The 20,355-nt window shown below is 43.0% G+C and overlaps 1 protein-coding gene across 4 annotated transcripts in view; it reads right to left on the bottom strand.

Moving 5' to 3' along the window:
• The window catches only part of LOC142575353 (urease subunit alpha-like), a 134,006-nt gene that overhangs the window by 92,386 nt on the left and 21,265 nt on the right, over positions 1-20,355 (bottom strand). For 3 of the 4 annotated variants that reach the window (XM_075684661.1, XM_075684660.1, XM_075684658.1), the window contains 3 exons: positions 16,323-16,389; positions 15,408-15,490; positions 7,945-8,049 (listed from right to left, as the gene is read on the bottom strand). In XM_075684661.1, the coding sequence (XP_075540776.1) occupies positions 7,945-8,049; positions 15,408-15,490; positions 16,323-16,380 (246 nt within the window). In that variant the 5' untranslated portion in view covers positions 16,381-16,389. Of the gene's footprint in view, positions 1-7,944; positions 8,050-13,804; positions 13,940-15,407; positions 15,491-16,322; positions 16,390-20,355 lie in introns of those variants that run through there. The other variant, XM_075684662.1, reaches the window with a different exon arrangement.

The raw sequence follows: 20,355 nt of genomic DNA, 5'->3' as shown, positions 1-20,355 counted from the left end.
TGCTGGACTGCCTGGGATGTCATGATATATCTTTTTTTTTTTTTTTACACTTGCATGAACTAGGAGCACGGTGTGAACGCCTGTGTGCCATAAGCCCTACAAGGCTGCAGTATTTAAAGATAACTAAACCAAATCAATTACACACTTATTCTGCTTAACAGTAACACAATCTGGGACTAATAGTTTGTGTGTTTTGCTGCATGTGAAGGATGTGGTGGTGTCATTATTACCAGTTACTCAGTAAACCACATATATCCATTAGACACACCTGCTAAATCAAAACAGACCTGCCAAGATGAAACAATATGTTAGTGTTATGTAGAAAATAAAATTCGGGAACTCACGAGCGCATCTATCTAAAAGAAAATCCCATAAACTGCTAAAATAGAACATCCCATAAACTGCTAAAATAGAACATCCCATAAAGCTGCTGAAACAATTTTCCTGGCCATTAGAGCAAACATACTACAGTATGTGTAATATAGACATGTCCACAGGATGACAACCAGACAAGGCATCAGCTGAGACAAAAAAATCTCGAGTATCAAACATTAAGTTTTTATGTTAAAGAAACGCTTTTTTGATGAGCTCACATTATATATTCGCTCATGTATGACCCGCTCTTGTATAAGCTCTCCCACCCCTCTTGAGGTGAAAATTTTGATGCGGAAAAAAATATCACCAATGTTGCTTGCCACAATGCATGCATTAAAGCCATGATCTGACTGGAGTGGAGCACACATTCATGCTCCTCTCTAGACCAGCTACGTCACAGCAGTCTAGGTTCCATTTAGCTACTACTGCATGTAAGTTTGCCACCTGGCCAGTTTTTCACAACCACAGTTTGTTCTTCATAGTGCCGGCTTCTGGATCATCCCCATATTGGCCCCCCAGTTGCTGGTTTTCCGGTTCTCCCCTAAATCAGTACATGTGTCCATGCCTCTCAGCAGATGCCATCACAGCCAACATTACTAGAACCAAGATCTGTTTGTAAACTGCACTTTGCAATACCGTGGAAAAGCGGCTCCTTCCTACTCCCAGCCGTGCCGTCAGTTGAAAGCGTTGTGAGCACCACCACCACCTCCAATGAGGAGCATTGTGCAGCAAGTGGCTGCGGATCCCTCTTGTCTATGCTGCAAGTTTGGTGTGGCTTTCCTTCTTAAAGGAATTTAAGTGTCCTCATTTGCACAACCTCAGGAAACATGTGTTCGATATGCCTTGTAGCAACACATTTGTTGAGCAGGTATTTAGTGTGATGGGAAATCTATAGACCAACAAAACAAGCAAACTAAGTATTTCAATGGTCAAAGCATAGTTATGTACAGAGCGGTCTACTGTTAAAGGGAACACTGGAGCACGTGGTGTCTGCTCTGTGCCACCACTGGCCAGCGGCTGCAACGAGCTTCGCGCAGGTGCAGTGAGCGCAGTGAGCAGCGTTTTTTCATCATCTGCTACTGTCTGCAGCCACAGAAAGCATAGTGGGTGGTGCTCTTTCGTCGTCTGGTACCATCTGCCACTGCGCTTCAGATTGTTGCAAAGAAAGCAGCTCGCGTAGTTCGTGCATGAAAGAAGCTACTTTCCTTCCAGCTGAAACGAAAGTGATGGAATTGATCTACATGTCGCAATGACACAATGACACTGTCATGTTTCTTTTTTTTTTTTTTTTTTGCCTTATCGATACATAAAGAATTGCCCGCAACAGAAAACGTTTAGTATGCACGTGGACTCCCACTATTCCACGATGGCTCGAGTGCCATATGATGAAAGCCAGCGTATCGTTGAACTATGGCTAGGGAAATACACTCAACGTGCTATTTCAAGATTAACAGAAAGGAAGAGCAACCGACGCATAAAGGACGCTCCTAGGAAGCCATGGCATTGAGCCACAATCCATGCAGAAGACCTTGCCATTATAGCTGCTGGGGCTGACAGACCTCGGGCTTCTGTTCAAGACATCAAAGAAAGCCTTGGACTGAACGTTTTAAGATAACTGTGAAGGGCCGCTTGTATCAGGCAGGGCTAAAAAGCAGAACAGCTGCACAGAAGGCCCTCCTTCGCACCATTAACAAGGACAAGCGGCTTGAGTTTGCGGAGAGTCATGCAGCCTGGAAAGCACAGAATTGGAAGAGGGTCATCTTTACGGATGAGTCTACTTTCACCACCTGTTGGGTCCAGAAGACATGCATTTGGCACCCTAACTGCACTCGGTAATATATACCTTTACCATTAGAATGTTGCTCCTAGCACGATTTTTCGTTTCCATTATTAATAGTTGGAAACTCATCTTTTTAGTTCCGAGGACTCCTGGAAGCATTTGTAAAAGGGGACAATGTCCCATAAGACAATATACAGTGTCATTTATGGAACCCTACCTGTCATATCACACAGAGCCTATCACAGTTGAAAATAGGGAGAAACTGCTCCCAAATAATTATTTCAAGGGTAGCTTGAAAAACGTGCGGACAATATTTTCTGGTAGCAACACATAGAAATGGTGGCTAATATATAGCAATGGTATCAACGATGACACATTACACTACATTACATTTCAGGAGTTTCTTTTGCCACAAACATAACAAGCCAGGAAGAGCAATGTCATTTCTTATGGTTAGAGTTTTCTGAAACAATCTGTAGTTCCACTTTGTAAAAAGCCTTGCGAGTCATAAGCTGAACTCTCAATATTGTAGGGATACTGAACATGATGATGAAGCGTCGAGTACGCAAAAACTTCCAGTGTAATGAAACTTCTATTGCCTGATTGTGCACATCGCAGGTCATACAATGTGCTTATTGAACCTCCGTTATTTCATACTTCAGCTACAGGCCAGAATACATTCAGCGGCTTGCTGCACGCGGAAGGACAGTTATCAGCGTGTGGGGCTGCATGACAAAGGACGGCCTTGGTACTCCCGTCAGGCTGCAAGGAAAATTCACGGCCGTCAAATACTGAGACGTCACCCAACAAGTTGCCTGCCCTCATGCTGCAAATGGTGCTTCCCAGCCGCATGACTTCCTGTTCCAGCACGACAACTCCCCTGTGCACACTGCAAAAAAAGCTCTATCATTTCTGCAGCGTTACCAAGTGGAAGTTCTGAGCTGGCAACCGTAGTCTCCCGACTTGAACCATATTGAAAACGTTTGGGGGACCATGAAGAAGGCCCTAGTAAGTCAGTGCCTGTATGAGCTCTCTGCAGACAGGCTCTGGAGTGCTGTCAAGGCCAAATGCGAACGTTTGAAGCTAAATGCGTCCTTCTGTGAAGTCTTGTATGCAAGTCTTTCTTCAAGAATCAAGGCAGTGCTGGAGGCAAACGGCGACATGAGCAGCTATTGAGCGATGTACGAGGATTACCCTTTTGTTTTCTTAAAGCCCGAAAAGATTACAGAAGTTTTTAAGAACCCCTTTGATGTCAGATTTTAATAAAAAGGCTATAGCAATCAGTACTTTGAATGTGTACCCTAAAATGGCTACCGTAATCACAAAGGTATCATTTGTAAACAATAACAACCTAAAGCTTTAGAACAATTTCGCATGCTGCTCAACTTCAGCATCCACTCGTTACTAAAGTCTCCGCAACTGCGGGAGCTTAACACGTTACACAGACCAGTACGCTTCCCCATCGAGGTTACCGCTATGAATTCTATTGAATGCTCTTTAAAGGCGCTTGTTCAGCCTACACACTGCAGCAACTCAAATATGCATTAGTGTGCATGAGATGGCCACTATACATGGACAAATGCTCTCTACTATTCTACTATAGTTGCACCACCAAGAGAGGTCTGTAAAAAATTGTCATGTTTGTCTCGTGAGTTCAAGTGGCAAAAATAACTGCAAGGTAATATTTTGGACCGTCTAATTCTCTTTCAGCCATGCAATGGCTAGCTATCCGAGTGTGACCAGGCAGTCTCCGGCCAACTTTAACAACGCATGAATGGTTGGCTTTGCGACGATTCGAAGCGCAGTGGCAGACAGTAGCAGACGATGAAAGAGCACCACCCACTGCACTCACTGCGCCTGCACGAAGCTCATTTGCCGCCACCGGTTGGTGGTGGCACAGAGCAGACGCCACGCACTCCAGTGTTCCCTTTAATAGTGGACCGCTCTGTACATGTCATAATATCAAATGCAACCACAATGAATAATGAATAATGAATGGGCAAGTAGGCAAACAAAACAAGCAGCTCCTTACAGCAACTAAATCAAATGCCAGATATAAATTTAGAGGTGTCCTGCACTGAATATTACTGTAGGTTTTGGTGAGAGTGTATTCATGTGTTTCATGTTTTATGCAGACCTTTTGCTGGGTTGTTGAAGATATACCTTACGAATAAATCATTTGCAACTACAGTGCGAAAATGTTAAATGTGCACCAAATTTTATATCAATAAATAACTTGCCTTCAATAAATTTTAACCTTGCAAAATTAGTACTCGGTGTATCCCCTTTTTTTTTGTTTGTATTTTTTCATGCAGTACAAAGTAAATTTCGCTCTCCCTCTCCCCTTTCCTAATAGGTACCAGTTTCTTTTCTCAGCAAAGGTGGCAACCCTGGCGCAAGCTGTTTTCTCACCACTAGTCACACGGTGTTCTTAGAGGCTGAAATTTCAGTGAGTAAGTTTTGGTCATTTTTACTAACTGCAAGCACTATAAAATAAAACGATTTCCCTGATGCCATGATGGAAGAACTTGCAGTGTTTGGCTATTAAAGAGGCCCTGAAATACACTCTCTTAAAGCCTGAGCAACACACTGGAATGATCGCGATGCCTTTCAAAAGTTATTTTCCTGTACATACTCTTGTAAAAGACTTAATATAAATAGAGATATAAAGAATGCAATGATTACTTTCCCACTCAACTCCTCAGTTCCTCTCAGCCGAAGCGGCACCAATAGCCCTGCCTAACACTCCTTTCTCTCTTTCGAAAGCGAAGCATTCTTCTCCAAATCGTGGCAGTTCTTGTGGTGCATATCGGTACGTCGCCGTTTTCTTGGGTCAGCAGACAGACAGACAACTCCCGCCATCTTCAGTCAAAGATGGGATGTAGCTGTGGCTCGTAAATGTGATGAGAGAGAACCAGGCAAGCACGTTGAGCATTAGTTTATCGTGTGACATGTTCTGCGAGCATCTCCTCTTCCAATGCGCTCTTTTGGCCACTATCATAGTACTTGGAGCAAGAGATGTGAAGGATCATTGCTAGCTGAGGCTTCAATTGGCAGCCACTCAGCCGAAACTCATGGCTATGCTAAAGTTCCAGTTCATCAACCAATACATGGCAGTGGAGCATTTATTCAGTCACTCACTCATTTGTTTGCTCGTTCATTCATTCGCTTGTTTGTTAGTTTGTTTGTTTGTTTGTTTGTTTGTTTGTTTGTTTGTTTGTTTGTTTGTTTGTTTGTTTGTTCTACATCTTAAAACACTAGGCAATAGGAAAATGACAAAGCACGCCTCAGGCCACTATAGAGCCTGAGACATGCTATAGGGCCACTAAAGTGCATTGGTGTGTCATGCTTCAATGGTTTGTGCAATGCTTTGCATTACATAGATGTCAACTACAGTTGAGTCTGCCAAATTTTCTTCTTTCCACATTGCACCAATGGTCAGCACATAACAAAAGTGCCAGAAAGCAACAAAAAGGCAGTGACAGGTCAGGCAGGATGCTTTAACAAGCGCTGCATCTCTGTCTCCTAAAAGGTCTGGTAGGGCACGCAGACATTTACCGGCGAGTAGCTCAATATCCTAAACAATTGCCCATTGGCTCGCACAAATTCATGGACTGTCATGCTGTCTATGGCTCTAAAGGGGAGCGAGAGGTTGTGGCTGAGCCCCCAATATTTCGTGCTACCCGTCCAAACTACTCCCCACCTCATCATCACTCTCCTCCTTTCAACATGTGGTGCCAAGTGATGAAGTGCCCTTGCGCACCCCCTACAAAAATGGAGACTCAACTCTCCGCCCCCACCGCCTAATAGAAATATTGTGGCAGTGCTTCTGATGATGTCAATGACAGCAGCAAAAAGAGGGAGCCTTAAAAGCCACAGGAGAGGGCAAGCGATCTACTACGCAAGATTGTAGGTTCTATGCTGCATGCAGCAGAATAACATATATGGCTTGCATGTTCACAGCAGCACTGTCTACAGGTAAGCAATGTTTCCTTAGTGGATAAAGAATGTGTTTCAATGGCCCTTTGGTAAGACTGCAAAAGTCCAAAGCTTTATTTTTCCATTTTTCCATATCCTGCAAATAATGAGACTGTGTGGATGCTGTGTCAATCAGCCCAAGAAACTACTAAAGTGCCATGTAATACCCCATCAATGATTTTTGCACTCAAGCAATGTTGACACACACAGTGTAATTTAATTATACGCATTTCTCCTTTTAGTGCTTCTCAACATTTAGACTGTATGATGGGAGGTGATACCAAAGCCTGCCTAGTTCACTTCCCTAATTCTGTTATCTACAAACAGCCCTAATCCGGAACACGCAATTTTACAGCTAGATGTGTCCCACTTCTTATCTGCTTTACAGCTTCTATCTCAGTTTCTCTAGCTCCCTTAAATCACTGCAATCACACAAGCTTGCTATTCATGATAAGAGCTCACCAACCTATCCAACTTTCAGGGTGGGAGACCAGGTCAACAGTTATCACCATCAGAAAGATAGTCCCTGCTCCCTTTTTATTTTATTTTGAGGAAAAGGGAGAGCTGGCTGTTAAAGCCAACTTTTGTGGCTAATGTTTCATAAAAAAACACACAAAATCTGTCAATAACGAATGCTTGCATTTTTGCACTCTGCAAAGAGAAAGCTAACTAGGAGTACTGTGAAGGAGCAGTGTGAATAGGACTGTACTGCGTCAATTGATGCCTTGGCATCAGTGACACCTGGAAATTTACAATATGTTTACTTATGCCGGTGACATAAATAGCACTGTCCATATAAAAGAAATTTTCCAGAAAACATGATGGCGCACAGCACAACACGCCACCTGCAAGTATGATTCTTTGTGCCTGAAAACAGTAACAGCCGACACCACATCACTGTACGACACACACAAGCATATGGCATATAGGTTATGGCTGGTATGCAATAATAGCTCTGTGTCCTGTCTAGTTGATGATTATGTTGCGCTAAGTTTTGCACTGGCAAAGAAATAACAAAAAAGGAAACAAAGTCATGAACAAAGCACAAACTAGGTTTTGCTTTGTCCATCCACATCTTTGTTTCCTTCTTTGTTATTTTCTTGCCATTGTAAAACTCAGCACAACATAGTCATGAACATGCAGCAACTAGCCCCTTTTATTGCTTTACTCTCTAGTTAAATTCTGTATCACACTATGGCACTAGCAAAGTGGCTGTTTAAGTCTATGTCTCCAATAAATCGGTATTCCATCAAGAGTAATAGATTATATGGTGAAGCCAGAACTCTGTATTTTGTTTCTGTACATGCATACGTCTATGATTTTTCCTTTCTGCACTTTTCCTGGACTTTTCGAGTACAGTACCATAAAAGCACAAGGTGACTAATAGTGACTCTCACCATATTACACAGCGAATATACAGCACATAAACAGGGCTTCACATCGCCTGTGCATATATATAGCATAAGGTGCTGATATATACAGTAGTTCTTGTTGCATTTCTATTCAGAAAAGCCAAGAATTCATCATAACTGAAGTTGCTACAGGCAAGCACACTACAGTACCATTAGGAGCTGATCTTTTCATCATTACCACAGCACAAAATAGCTAAGCCTTGTTTCATTAATTACAGCACGGAGCTGATGGGACATGCATTGATTCAATTTCAGCAATATGCACAAATATACGAATGTTATGCCTGCACAAAAACAGTGCTTATATACACCTTGTACAGCTTCCTAAAGTTACAAGGCTCAGGCAATATGAAGCCACAGCTATTACAAGAGTTCGCACAATAAATGCATGGCACTTACCTTCCTTTTCTCGAATATAGATACATCAGGAACGGGTAGAAAGCTTCCCTCCAGAGCACTTTTAAGATCCCCATTGCGTCGACAAATTGGAAACTCCAGGTACACCTGTCATAATGCCGTACAAGTAAGTATTACGGACACGCATCAGACTAAAACACTAGAAAAATCAGGTGGTCGACACAGATGGGAAAACATTTTACACTGCCTTGATGTCACAATGCTCTTTTGTTTCCTCCCTGCATTATATCCCATTACCCTATGCAATGTGTGCCAGGGCCACAGCAGAGAGCATGAATGGCTCTTGAATGACACATTCCTCTGGCCAACCTGACCACTTTTTGTCTCACTTACTTCTTTCTCATAAAAAAACGCAGGTCAGCATACTCACTCATGAGCACACCGACTGAAAGGCACTTCACAGTGATTTCGCAGTGTGGGATAGAGCCTGAGTGAGTGACAAAAAGTATGATGAGACGTGGGTATGAAAGAAAATGAGTGTCAGCAAACTTGAGTGCATGCGAGTCTGAAGAGGAGCAAGTGCCAATTAACATCAATGTAATCCAAATTCTGCGACAGTTAGTGGCTGTTTGAATGTGAGTGAATGTCGGCAAGTGTGAGTGGATCCAAGTACGAATGTAAGTACTGGTGAGAGTGAGGGAAGGTGAGTATGAACATTCCCGTGTGCTGGTAATTGTACATGAAAGTGAGCATGAACTTGAGTGAGCGTTGGCGAGTAGGTATGGGCGCGATTAGGAGTGTGAGTATTCATTTACTGTGCCCAGGCAGTCTCCTCCAGTGCATATTCTAAGGTGACAGAGGAGGAGTCGAGTGTCTGTTGAGTTAAGCATATTCAAACAATCTCCTAAATGTGAAAGGGTCAGGGGTTCCGCAGATAAACAGACTAGTTGGACTTCCTAGTTAGTCCTACTAGCCCAGACCTTGAAAGAATGCTTAAATCACAACACACGCACTAGAAACATGAGCCACATGTAAAAAAAAAATTTTGTTAAATAAATAGAAGCGCATCCAGCTACCTTGACTGAGAAGGATAGAAATTCAACCTTGATGGTATGACATAATGCAAGTGAAGCGCAAAAAAACAGGGACAGCCGGAGTGGATGTGTTGTTCCCTCCTTTTCCCTGCTTTTTGCGCTTCACTTGGAATATGTCATATTTTGATGCTTTTGTGCATTTAGCAGCGTTCACTCCTGAAAACATATGAATTAGATCGCTTATTTCTTTACTGCTATCTACTGGAGATACTGTTTGAATGGGGAAAGGGTCAGCATTTGACATTGGCATTGTTGTTTCAAGGCAGAAATGTCTACTTCCTTTAAATCAACCTTGATAGGGCCAACAGAATTGACATAATTATGAAGCGGGTCAACTTAGAAGCAGAAAGTGGCCCGAAACACCACTGCTTCACCTGAAAACACTTGCCCAAACATAGCGCGCACCCAGTCTTTATGATTTAGTAGTAGAAGATAAATTGAAACGATCTTATAACAAAGCGCTTGGCACATCCAAAATCCTTTGTTAGGCAGATCACTTTATCATAAAGATAGGGACAGTACCACTCGTAATACAGCTAGCAAAGCACTTTTAGCAAAAAAAAACAAAAAGCTTTATTTCACATGACTTCAAGAAACTTATTGACTGAACGCAGAAATATTCTTTTGCAAACTTCACCTTCCAGAAATATATATCTGCTGCCATAGCTGAAATTATCACATCAAGGATCTGCAGCATGAATCAGGAGCAATGCAAGGTACAGCTGTGAGGCATTAAATGCCGCTATTGCTCAATTTTCAAAATTTTTGATCCATCTGCGGGCTCTTCCTATGCGCACCACGGCTCAGTGGCAAACTCGGAGGGCAGTAACAACTCAGCCGCCGAGGTTGCCTAGATCTCTTCATTGTACAGGCAAATTCATTGTCGTGGCCTTTACTGTATATGCGTTCAGCTCATAATACATACAAAAAATAGGAATGCAGACAGGACATATTGAATCGTTCGTTATATAGGACATTTCGGATATTTCGTAGGTGTTTGTGTATATACCCAAATCCAATGCACACCTGATTGCATACAAAAAGAAAGAAATGTATAATGCCTCCAATTTTGGCACTCAGAAGTAAGATGAGGCATGTAGAGTTTACCTTAATTGAATGAAAATTTATTTGCACATAATGTCCATCGTCATCAATCACAGAAGCTTTTCATTGTTGTCTATGGACCACCACATATTGCCTTCTTTGCGGAGTACTGCATTTCTCGAACGATTCTGCTGCAGGTTCCCAACACTGCCCGGGCAATGTTGGGAGCCCAGAGCAGCATCAATCAGTGCCTAATGCAGCGGGCAGCTTGAGTCAACAATGGTGCGAATTGACCAGTCTGTCTGTGTTGTGCTAGCATTGAAACTGCATGCACACTCTTGCTTAGCATAGCAGAAATGGCACAAATTTTGTTTTGTGACTTAAATCCAATAGCAAAAATTAATCACTTCATCTAGGAGAAATCTTGTAGACCACCAAACATGTTGAAAGTCGCCATCTTCACCAAAAAATGCTTCTCCAGACGTCACCCAAGCCCTACATTTTCATATTGTGCTTTCACTTAGTAGATCAACAGAGTCTGCGAGGAGAACTTGGCTCTGTATTCGAGTAGGTCGCACTTTGACAACACTGTTTCAATGCTCTTTCAATCCCTCCAATTTGTGCGCTCAAATTGACTAGCTGTTGTGTAGAGGTAAACAAGAAGTATGCTAGTATATTCATCCCAATAAAATATGACAATGCATTTTGTCGAATCAGTGCCACAGTGGCCATGCTTTGATGAAAGCAAAATGCAAAACTGAGATTTCTGGGAGCAAGAAAGGTCTACATTAACCTAGATTTTTTTACTACAGGTTGCCTCACAGCCCACAGTCGTCTTACACGTTATGTATCGCAACGCTACCAAAAGTCGTTGACAGGCACCACACTCCAACAAAAAGTGGTTAAAAATATGATAGAGATATGATATCAAGTGATTCGGCTGACAACAAAACAGTTGTATTTTTTTCATGGCAGATTATCATTAAAACATTCAGACCCACAAAACCTATCTGTAATCTTGATATCAGTCACTTTTTGTACGAGTCAGTGGGCATAATGAAATTATCATGGCCATTACCATTATTTTTGCACCTAAAGAAGGCTGATCGTGCCCTAGAAGGTGGAAGCTGCAGTTGCAGATATGGAGCATCAGGAAATGTTAAGAGTTGAGCAGATGCCACAATCTGCGTCCATGAAAATGAAGACCAGTCAGCTATATCTATCATAAAAAACAAGGCGATCATTAAAAACTAACATCACTCATTCGTTTTTACAAAATGCTGTACAGTCACTGTAGCATACGCCAAACAGGGTGAAGGCGAAAGCCTGTGCAGTCAAGAGACATTTATTCAATTACTTGACATTCTCATTCGAATGCATTGTTACTTCTTATTACTTGTTTTCTCCCACCAAAGGACGTGGGTTCGAGTGCCTTAATTGACGCTACCTTCATCATCATCAGCTATTTTATGTCCACGGCAGGACAAAGGCCTCTCCCTGCGATCTCCAATTACCCCTGTCCTGCACCAAGCGATTCCAGCTAGCACCTGTGAATTTCTTAATTTCATCACCCCATTTAGTCTTCTACTGTCCTTGACTGCGCTTCCTTTCCCTTGGCGCCCATTCTGTAACCCTAATGGTCCACCGGTTATCTAACCTACCCATTACATGACCTGCCCAGCTCAATTTCTTTCTCTTAATGTCAATTAGAATATTGGCTATCCCCGTTTCCTCTCTGATCCACACACCTCTTCCTGTTTCTTAACATTACGCCTAACATTTTTTGTGCGGTCCTTAACTTCTTCTCAAGCTTCTTTGTCAGTCTCCAAGTTTCTGCCCTATATGTTAGCACCAGTAGAATGCACTGATTGTACACCTTTCTTTTTAATGGTAATGGTAAGCTTCCAGTCGGGATGTGATAATGTGTGCCGTATGCGCTCCAACTCATTTTTATTCTTCTGTAAATTTCCTCGTCATGATGGAGGAGACATCATGCTTGAAAAGCTTGCAGCCCTTTATATGAAATGTCTCAGGAATTCAAGGGTCCCAGAGAGCTGGAAGGATGTCAACATTATACTAAACCACAAAAAGGGAGATGATAAAGAATTGAAAAATTATAGGCCCATTAGCTTGCTTCCAGTATTGTATAAAATATTCAACAAGATAATTTCCAATAGGTAAAGGGCAACACTTGACTTCAGGAACGTATACTGTACAATGGATCAAATCCACGTCATCAATCAGGTAATCGAGAAATCTGCAGAGTACAATCAGCCTCTCTATATGGCTTTCATAGATCACGAAAAGGCATTTGATTCAGTAGAGATACCAGTGGTCATCGAGGCAATACGAAATCAAGGAGTACAGGAGGCTTACATAAATATCTTGGAAAATATCTACAGAGATTCCACAGCTACCTTAATTCTCCGCAAGAAAAGTAGAAAGATAACTGTAAAGAAAGGTTTCAGACAAGGAGACACAATCTCTCCAATGCTATTCAGTGCATGCTTGGGAAAAACTATTCAAGCTATTAAACTGGGAAGGTTTAAGAGTAAGGATCAATGGCAAATATCTCAGCAACCTTTAGTTTGCAGATGACATAGTCCTGTTCAGCAACACTGGGGACGAGTTAGAACAAATGATTGAGGACCTTAACACAAAGAATGTAAGGGCAGGGTTGAAGATTAATATGCACAAAACAAAGATAATAACCAATAGCCTGGCAAGAGAACAAGAGTTCAGCGTGGTCAGTCAACCATTAGAGTATTTGAACGAATAAGGTTACCTAGGTCAATTACTCAAAAGGACGCTACCTTAACTGTACCTTAATTGACTTTGCCCTAATTAACACCAAAAGTCGTGGGTACGACTCCAACCAAAGGTAGCAGTTTGGAGTGCCAAAGGTAGCAGTTTGGAATGCCTCAATTAACTCTACACGAATTAACTGTGGCTTTATTAACTTTGGCTTAACACCAAAGGTCGTGGGTTCAACTTCTAGATAAGCTCGAGGGCTCGACTCCCACCGAAGGTCGTGGAGGCCAGTGCCCGAATTAACTCTATCATAGTTTCATTCTTTTTTTTTTTTTTAATGGTGAGCAGCATCGGAGCCAGTTGTTGAAGACGACGAACGCGAGAGCAGTGGCAGTGGCAGTGTCTGCGTGTCTGCGCGAGGCGAGCTCACATGGCTTTCTGTACCACCGCAAGCCGCGTTTCCCGGACCATAGGGTGTATGAGCCAGTAAAGGCTTTCGCCTTAAAATAAATGTTTTATGTGCCAATGTCAAGATCTGATTATGAGGCACACCATAGTGGAGGTATCCGGATTAAATATCACCTAAATCTAAGTGCACAACCGTTTTTGTATTTCGCCCCCAATGAAATGCGGCTTCCGAGGCCGGGATTCGAACGCACCACCCAGAGCTCAGCAGCGTAACTAACATCACTCGTCATTTGCTGCTCTCTTCTTCCGATAGCCTTCAAGAATATCTTTACAGTCGGAGACCTTACACTTAATCGCGAACGTGCTAGTCAGCACGACGGTACTGCAATCACTGTACATTTTCCGGCAGCGTTGTTTTTTATCTTTTTTTTTTTTATCTTCGGCACCCCAAAACCTCAATCTGAGGACGTTCAGCCGCACGACGTCAGCGGTTCGCGATGGGTTTCAAATCCGCCGACTGCGCTCAGTTGCCACGCACGCCAGCGTCCGGAGCGCCGAAAACACGTGACACGATTCTGCTGCCGATAGCTTGTTGTGTAAAATACCTTATCTGTTGAATTAGCTTTTGTAGTAAAAGCCTGAAAGTGCCGTGTCGTCGGCGTTGTTCCTATTATGCACAATAACATGCACAATAACTTGTTCTACCGCCATCTTGTGATGACAACTTTGATAGCGATGGCACTGCTGATGGCAGACAACGCCGTGAACGCAGTTTCGGTTTCGTATTCGACGCAAGAAGTTTACAAATGCTCTTTTGGGGGGAAAGCGCACGTAAGAACCGGACGAATACCCATCTCTTAGCTGCCGTTTTCACTTCGGAACCTTCCGGAGGCTAGCCGATAATTAGCGTTTTTGGCCGGAGATATCGCGTGTTTGATGCATATATAGGGGACGAGAAGAAAGGAAATAGGGTCCGAATTTTATTATTGACATCTTAAGAAGCCAACAAACAAAGGCACTAAGGACAGCATAGGGAAAACTACATGTACTCATTAATTGTATTACGGAAGTGATAACTTAACTGAAATGAAAGTGGATGAAAAAACAAATGGCTACAGGTGGCGGGGCGCGAACCCCCGTCTTCACATTACACGTGTTATGCTCTTACCAACTGAGCAACCGCGACTCCGTTTTCCCGCCCACTCTGTGATATTTATGTTTATATACTAAAACTACAGTGTACTAGAAATAAACCTGGGGTTATTAGCCATCGCCAACCTCATGGTCTTGACCGCGGATGTGGAACATCCTTTTTTTGTCGCTGGAGTCACGTGTACGTGACGTGGCGTCACGTGCCTTCACCCAAAAAGTTGACGTATACGTGACGCCCGCCACAAGAAAGGACGTTCCACATTCGCCGTCAAGACCGCGAGTTGTGGCTCTGGCTAACACTCCCAGGCTTAGTTGTAGTAGATAAACATAAATATCCCAGAAAGCGGATGGAAAAACAAAGCCGCGGTAGCTTTTTTTTTTTTTTCGCAAGAGCATCGCACGCGAAATGCGAAGACGTTCGTTCGTGCCCCATTTACGGCCAGTTGTTTTTTCATCCCCATTTATTTCAATTACTTTATCATTTCTTTAGTACAATTAATGAGTACATGTAATTTTTTCCTTTTCTGTCATTGGTGTCTTTGTTTGTTGGCTTCTTATGATATGCATTTATAGGGAGCATATGTAGTAGTATTCACTGTCCCCTAGCGCCGTCAAGACAGTGCTGCCAACATTGGAGTCAGCAGACGGTGCGTTCTGACCAGTCAAAGTTCCAATTAACCGGTGAGGACCAGTTACAGGACACAAATAATAAAAGTTTGGCCCACAGAAGTGCATGGGCGCCGGCCAAGATCTTCGGTCGAGATCGAAATAATAACCGAAACATCGAATCAACCAGAGCGAATGTCGACTGTATAACGTACTCTCTCCATAACGTTTTAACCGTGCAGCAACTGCACTATTAAAAGGCTGTGCTGATGACTTATCTCTGAGAATGAGTTTATAAGCATCGGATATTCTTCACGTAGATCAATGCTGCCTACGTTGCTGCGTACAGAACACTGCTCAATAGCGCTGTGTACAGCAAGCGTCAGCTGTATATGCCAGCTGCTGCCCTTGGTGTCGGCAGAATCGGCTAAAACAATGGAAATTGCTCACAAGCTTCGTGCCATCAGTGAAGGTCGCTTCGACAGTCATTTCGGGAATCAGCTCTGGCACACCAGGCAAGACTTGATTTCTGCCTGCGAAAAAAATGTAGGTTAATGACCATATGAGACAGAAGTTCTTGTGTCTTAAGCAAGAATAACTAATTCCTAGCCGTGCAGTCTTATTGGTAACACTACAATTACGCGTTGGTATTGACATCTTTGCGGTTAAATCATTTCTTTTAGTTAAATATTTCTTCGGAAGACAGGATTGCTGATGATAAGATACAGTTTATAGATTTACGACATGATTCCAAATAAGCTTAGTGCGACTGTGCTGGTAATTAAATAACATCTACGTGCCGCAAATATATTTTTCTCCCACAAAACCTCAAGATGAATTATAGAGCAGCGCGGTATCACTTTTGCATAATTTTTGCTAAAAGTTCTCTCTATCCATACGGAAAATATCAAGTCGGGAAACACGTCCTGCCTCTTCGAGTTTTTATCATTGAACTGGTGGTCAATAACTTCCATGCTGCGGGATATTATTCCAAGTCCCACACAGAAGCACCAGCAAGTAATATGCATTGTAGCATTGCATACAGTTACATACTGCATGCAGTCGTTACTCCACGGCTGAGTCACGTAACTCAACCAGAATGGTAGGGGCCAGTTGTCAAAGCGTAAAATTTAAAAGTCAGTTTTCTGGTACCGAATTACTCAAAACGCTGTAGTCTAGGTGAATACGACAGCCATAAGGAAGCATTCGGTGTTAAATTGATGCAGGGCGCGTGTACCAAAGGCATTTCCCGAGGCTTGCGCGGGGACATTGAAGACTGATCAAGTACGTACACTAAGATAGCACTAAAAGTGGTAGAGTGCGTGCACTAGAATGTGTACGATGTCTACGCGATGCTAATCTTACCTAAAAGCTCTCTTCCTTTCTCCGTTGCTTCACAGACAGTAAGTCCATCTCTGGCCATCTCTTGTACCTATAAAATAATAATGATATGAAAACAAATCATAAGACCTGTACCATGAACACACAGTGCAAACGCATATTTGTGATGTGAAATAACACATTATACGCCACAGCGCTAAACAAAACCCAAACAGCTGATAACATTTTCCAAGAAGACATTTCATTTGTCCTCATTCAAATAGCAGTTGAGCCAATCCAGAAGCTTATCAAAGCCACTAGTCATAAGACTAACTGAAGCACAAATTCTAGCCTGGGCGTTCGCGAGGCGGATGCCCTTGGAACGAATTCTCAGGATGACACCAGTTTCGAGATATTTATTCCGGAACTTTGCGGAGAAATGCATTGGCGTTCCAGTTGCTTTTGTGCTTCAATGCATAAAACGACGTTTTGTTAAGAAAGTAAGTGGAACCAGAGTGCATTTTTAACGCATGTTTGACGGCGCATATTCTTAAAAGGCGTCACCCACACAATTATCTTCAAGTGGATATGTCTTGCAGTCTCGCCTGCTAGAATTTGTAAATTGCAGTAATTGCCATAAGGTAATTAGTCAAAAACGTAATTCGTGAATTGTTGTTAATTTATCGATTATGCATTTCAATTTTTAGTGCTAGTAATGTCCGCCTCTTCGAGTAGACCAGCCCATGGACCAGAATTGTGGTATCTGCCACAGGCAAGATTTAATGTTTTTTTAAGTGTTCGCTGAAATACCCGATATGTCCAACGCTTTGCATAAGCGATGCTCATCTCCTGAATTGTGCTTCATCTGCTGTGACGATGTATACGCCTATAGGCAAAGGTATATATATATATATATATATATATATATATATATATATATATATATATATATATATATATATATATATATATATACCTTTGACACCGCACTTCCTCACTTCCGCAACGCTGTATATAAAAAAATTCTTTATGCAACAAATTGCGTTAATTTTGTGATGTCAGCAAGGCAATACTGCATGCAAACATTCCTTAGAGACAACATTCGAAAACAAGCACCGCTGATCGTGGCCTACAAGCGCGGTGCTTCACCATCTCGAATGTCATAAGCCGTCGAGAATAACTGCGGCTACAATTCGTGCAGATCAGTAAACGACCGATAATGAAGCTCGAGCATCGCAATTCAACACCAAAGAAGGTGCAATTTGGTCACTTCTACTGCACACTAGTACTTGCTTGCGAGAATGCGGCAAGCAGAAACTTAGAAAGGTAAGTGGGTGAGGGATGGAGTTGCGTACGGGCATCACTTGGAGCGCGTGCTGCTCCATCTACACGGTGCACGCATATGCCAGATACGCCTGCAGCTGTTATCTCCAGGTCTAACAGCATGCGTCAAACTTAAGCGAGCTGGTCACTACTGACGGCATCAATACAGGTCCACGTTTGTAAACACGTAAACTCACTGGCGCAAGCTTTGTCAGTAAAGGTGACGCTTAATTTGGACATTTTGGATCACTAATATATCGTTATAAGCTTGGCTCTACGTTGGCCTTCGGCGTTCCTTCGAAACATTTCTCTTTAAAAGATGAAGCTTTCCTTGCGAACTTTCCCGAAATTTCCTGAGCGTGGCTGCTGGCAAGCTGGGTGCAGCTGCTGTCTCGCCGAATAGCTCACACGTCAAACAAAAACAAAAAATTACTCGCCCGATGCTGGGATCGAACTTCGCCTTATTCACGGCGATACGCCGTGCTTATGCACATTGCGCGCTGTTGCGGACTGGGGCCCTCTCTTTCTGGTCATTCTGCGCCTAGCATCTATAAGAGAAAGCTATAGCTCGGGTGCTCCTATCTAAATACATGTAAAAGGAGAACTCGTTTTTCTCGGCAACCACTGCACCAAATCTGACGAGGTTATAATAGTCGCACTTAAAAGAAAAACAAGATATAGTGACTGTTGGTTTTGAATTCGTGATTTAGGTCGTCAATTCTTTATATAAAAATTGGCAAAAATTAAAAAATTTCAGAAAACGAAACTATAAAGTTTAGAACTCTGTAGCTCAGCAATAAAAAATGATATCACAATTCTGCGACTTGCATATGATAGTACACCTAAAGCGGACAAAACTGATGTGGTACACATGAATCTAAAAAAAATAGTAATATGATAATACAGCTTTTGCAGAACCCCCGTACACAACGTAACAAATTCACGTAAGATATAAAGTGACATATCGAATTTGTCTGCTTTGAATGATCTAATGGGGGCCGTTTACAGAGCCTCGATATCTGTTCTTGATGCACAGCTATTAACTTATAAACTTCGTGCTTCTATTTTTTTCAAACTTTCGAATTTTTGAAATCTTTTTTTTTTATTTCAGGCCCTAAATCGAAAATCCGCTTCAGCAGTCACTAGAATTTAACAAATACGATAAATTTCATTAAAATCATTCCAAAGGTTATCTCAGAAGAACGTTTCTGCGTTTTACATGTATTTGAACATACGCTCCAAGCCCTTGTACGCAGCAAAAACAATTATATTGTAAGTGAGCACACCCGCAAGTAATTAAGGAGAAAATAAACAGACAGTGACCGCAGCGAGGAACTTTACTGACTCAGAAACATGGCAGGCCCCTGCTTCAATATGCTTGTCTAATAAAGAACGAAGAGCAAAACACACTGATCCTGATTAATTCATAAGCAGGAAGCTCCGAAAGCGTTTACACGTCCTCTGAAGCTGTGGCCGAAGCTTGGCGTTGTCTACCCAGTCACCCCCTACGATATCTGCCTACGCAGAGGTTTGCCGAGGCGCACCGGCGTCGTGCACAGCCACTGTAAACACAGAGGCAACGGAGGCCGCTGAGGCAAGCAATGGACGCGTCACCACGTGATCAAACATGGCGTCCCCATGGAATCGCCGTGAAAAGGGCCTACATTGTTGGATATCACCCGATATGCCGTGTTTCGGAGACGCGGCGCAATAATGGTAAAGGGAGCGGCAGCGCGGAACGTTCGCTTTGGGACAAGCACACGCGCTCCCCGCTGCCGTCACTCTTCATCTCACGAGCGTTGTGAGCGCGAGTGCCCGCGGTGGTCTAGTGAACTCTGTTCGCGGGTGTCCTATAGCTTGGACGCCTGACACCACGCATGTTTAGTTAGTCAGCAAAATGTTTGCTGCTATTTATACTTCCCATATAACAACACGAGCTTCGTGAATAGTATTTAAATACCCTGCTGTCACCATCTTTGATTCGTGACGTCGCGCCACCGGAGAACTGCGGCAGTTCAAGAAGGAGGGATATGTACCTACCACACTTAGACAACGTACGCGCGTTCCTGATTTCCACACGGTGTCAGCCGAACCACGGAGCTCACGCCGGTATTCCCAGGTAAATGAACCGCCAAAAAAAGTTAATAAATCCGTGATGCGACATGCGTGCCCGCTGTTGAACTGACTGTCCATCGCAAACGAAACGTAGATGTCTACCGAAAAGCCCTTTCTTTTGCAGAGCAAACCGCCGGGCAGGTTGAAGGCGACCAAACATATTTATGTCAGACCACGCAAGGCACAACGAAGGCACCGTGGTTATCGGCCGACGTGAGGCAACACTACACTACTAGTCTAGGTGGCGTTGAGTCAGGCCGATGTTATTCCTCAATCTTGCTTCTACCCACTTAATCTTAGCTGATCAACATACACGTGGCCAACATAAATTAATTAATTAAAATCGGAGGACATTTAAGCTTCGCCTTTAAGAGTGGAACCCGACAGCATTCAAGGATCCCTGACTGCTTCTCACGTTTCCCGGCAACTGCAGCTTATGTAACCGTAACGTTTACCGGCAAACGCTGGCGGCGAACGCTATGCACGAAGGCGAGCGGGCGAGCTTTCTGGTAGAAACGCGGCCTCTTGTGAGGGCCGCGGATGCGACCGCCATCTGGATGGTGTTGTTGCAAGAAACCGAGCGCAGCGCGCCTCTCCCTGAATGGTAGAAACGCTGGAAAATGGTTTATGCTTGAGTTTT

This window comes from Dermacentor variabilis, chromosome 3 (assembly GCF_050947875.1).
Source record: "Dermacentor variabilis isolate Ectoservices chromosome 3, ASM5094787v1, whole genome shotgun sequence".
NCBI classification, from domain to species: domain Eukaryota; kingdom Metazoa; phylum Arthropoda; class Arachnida; order Ixodida; family Ixodidae; genus Dermacentor; species Dermacentor variabilis.
This window is presented reverse-complemented; position numbering and strand designations above follow the sequence as displayed.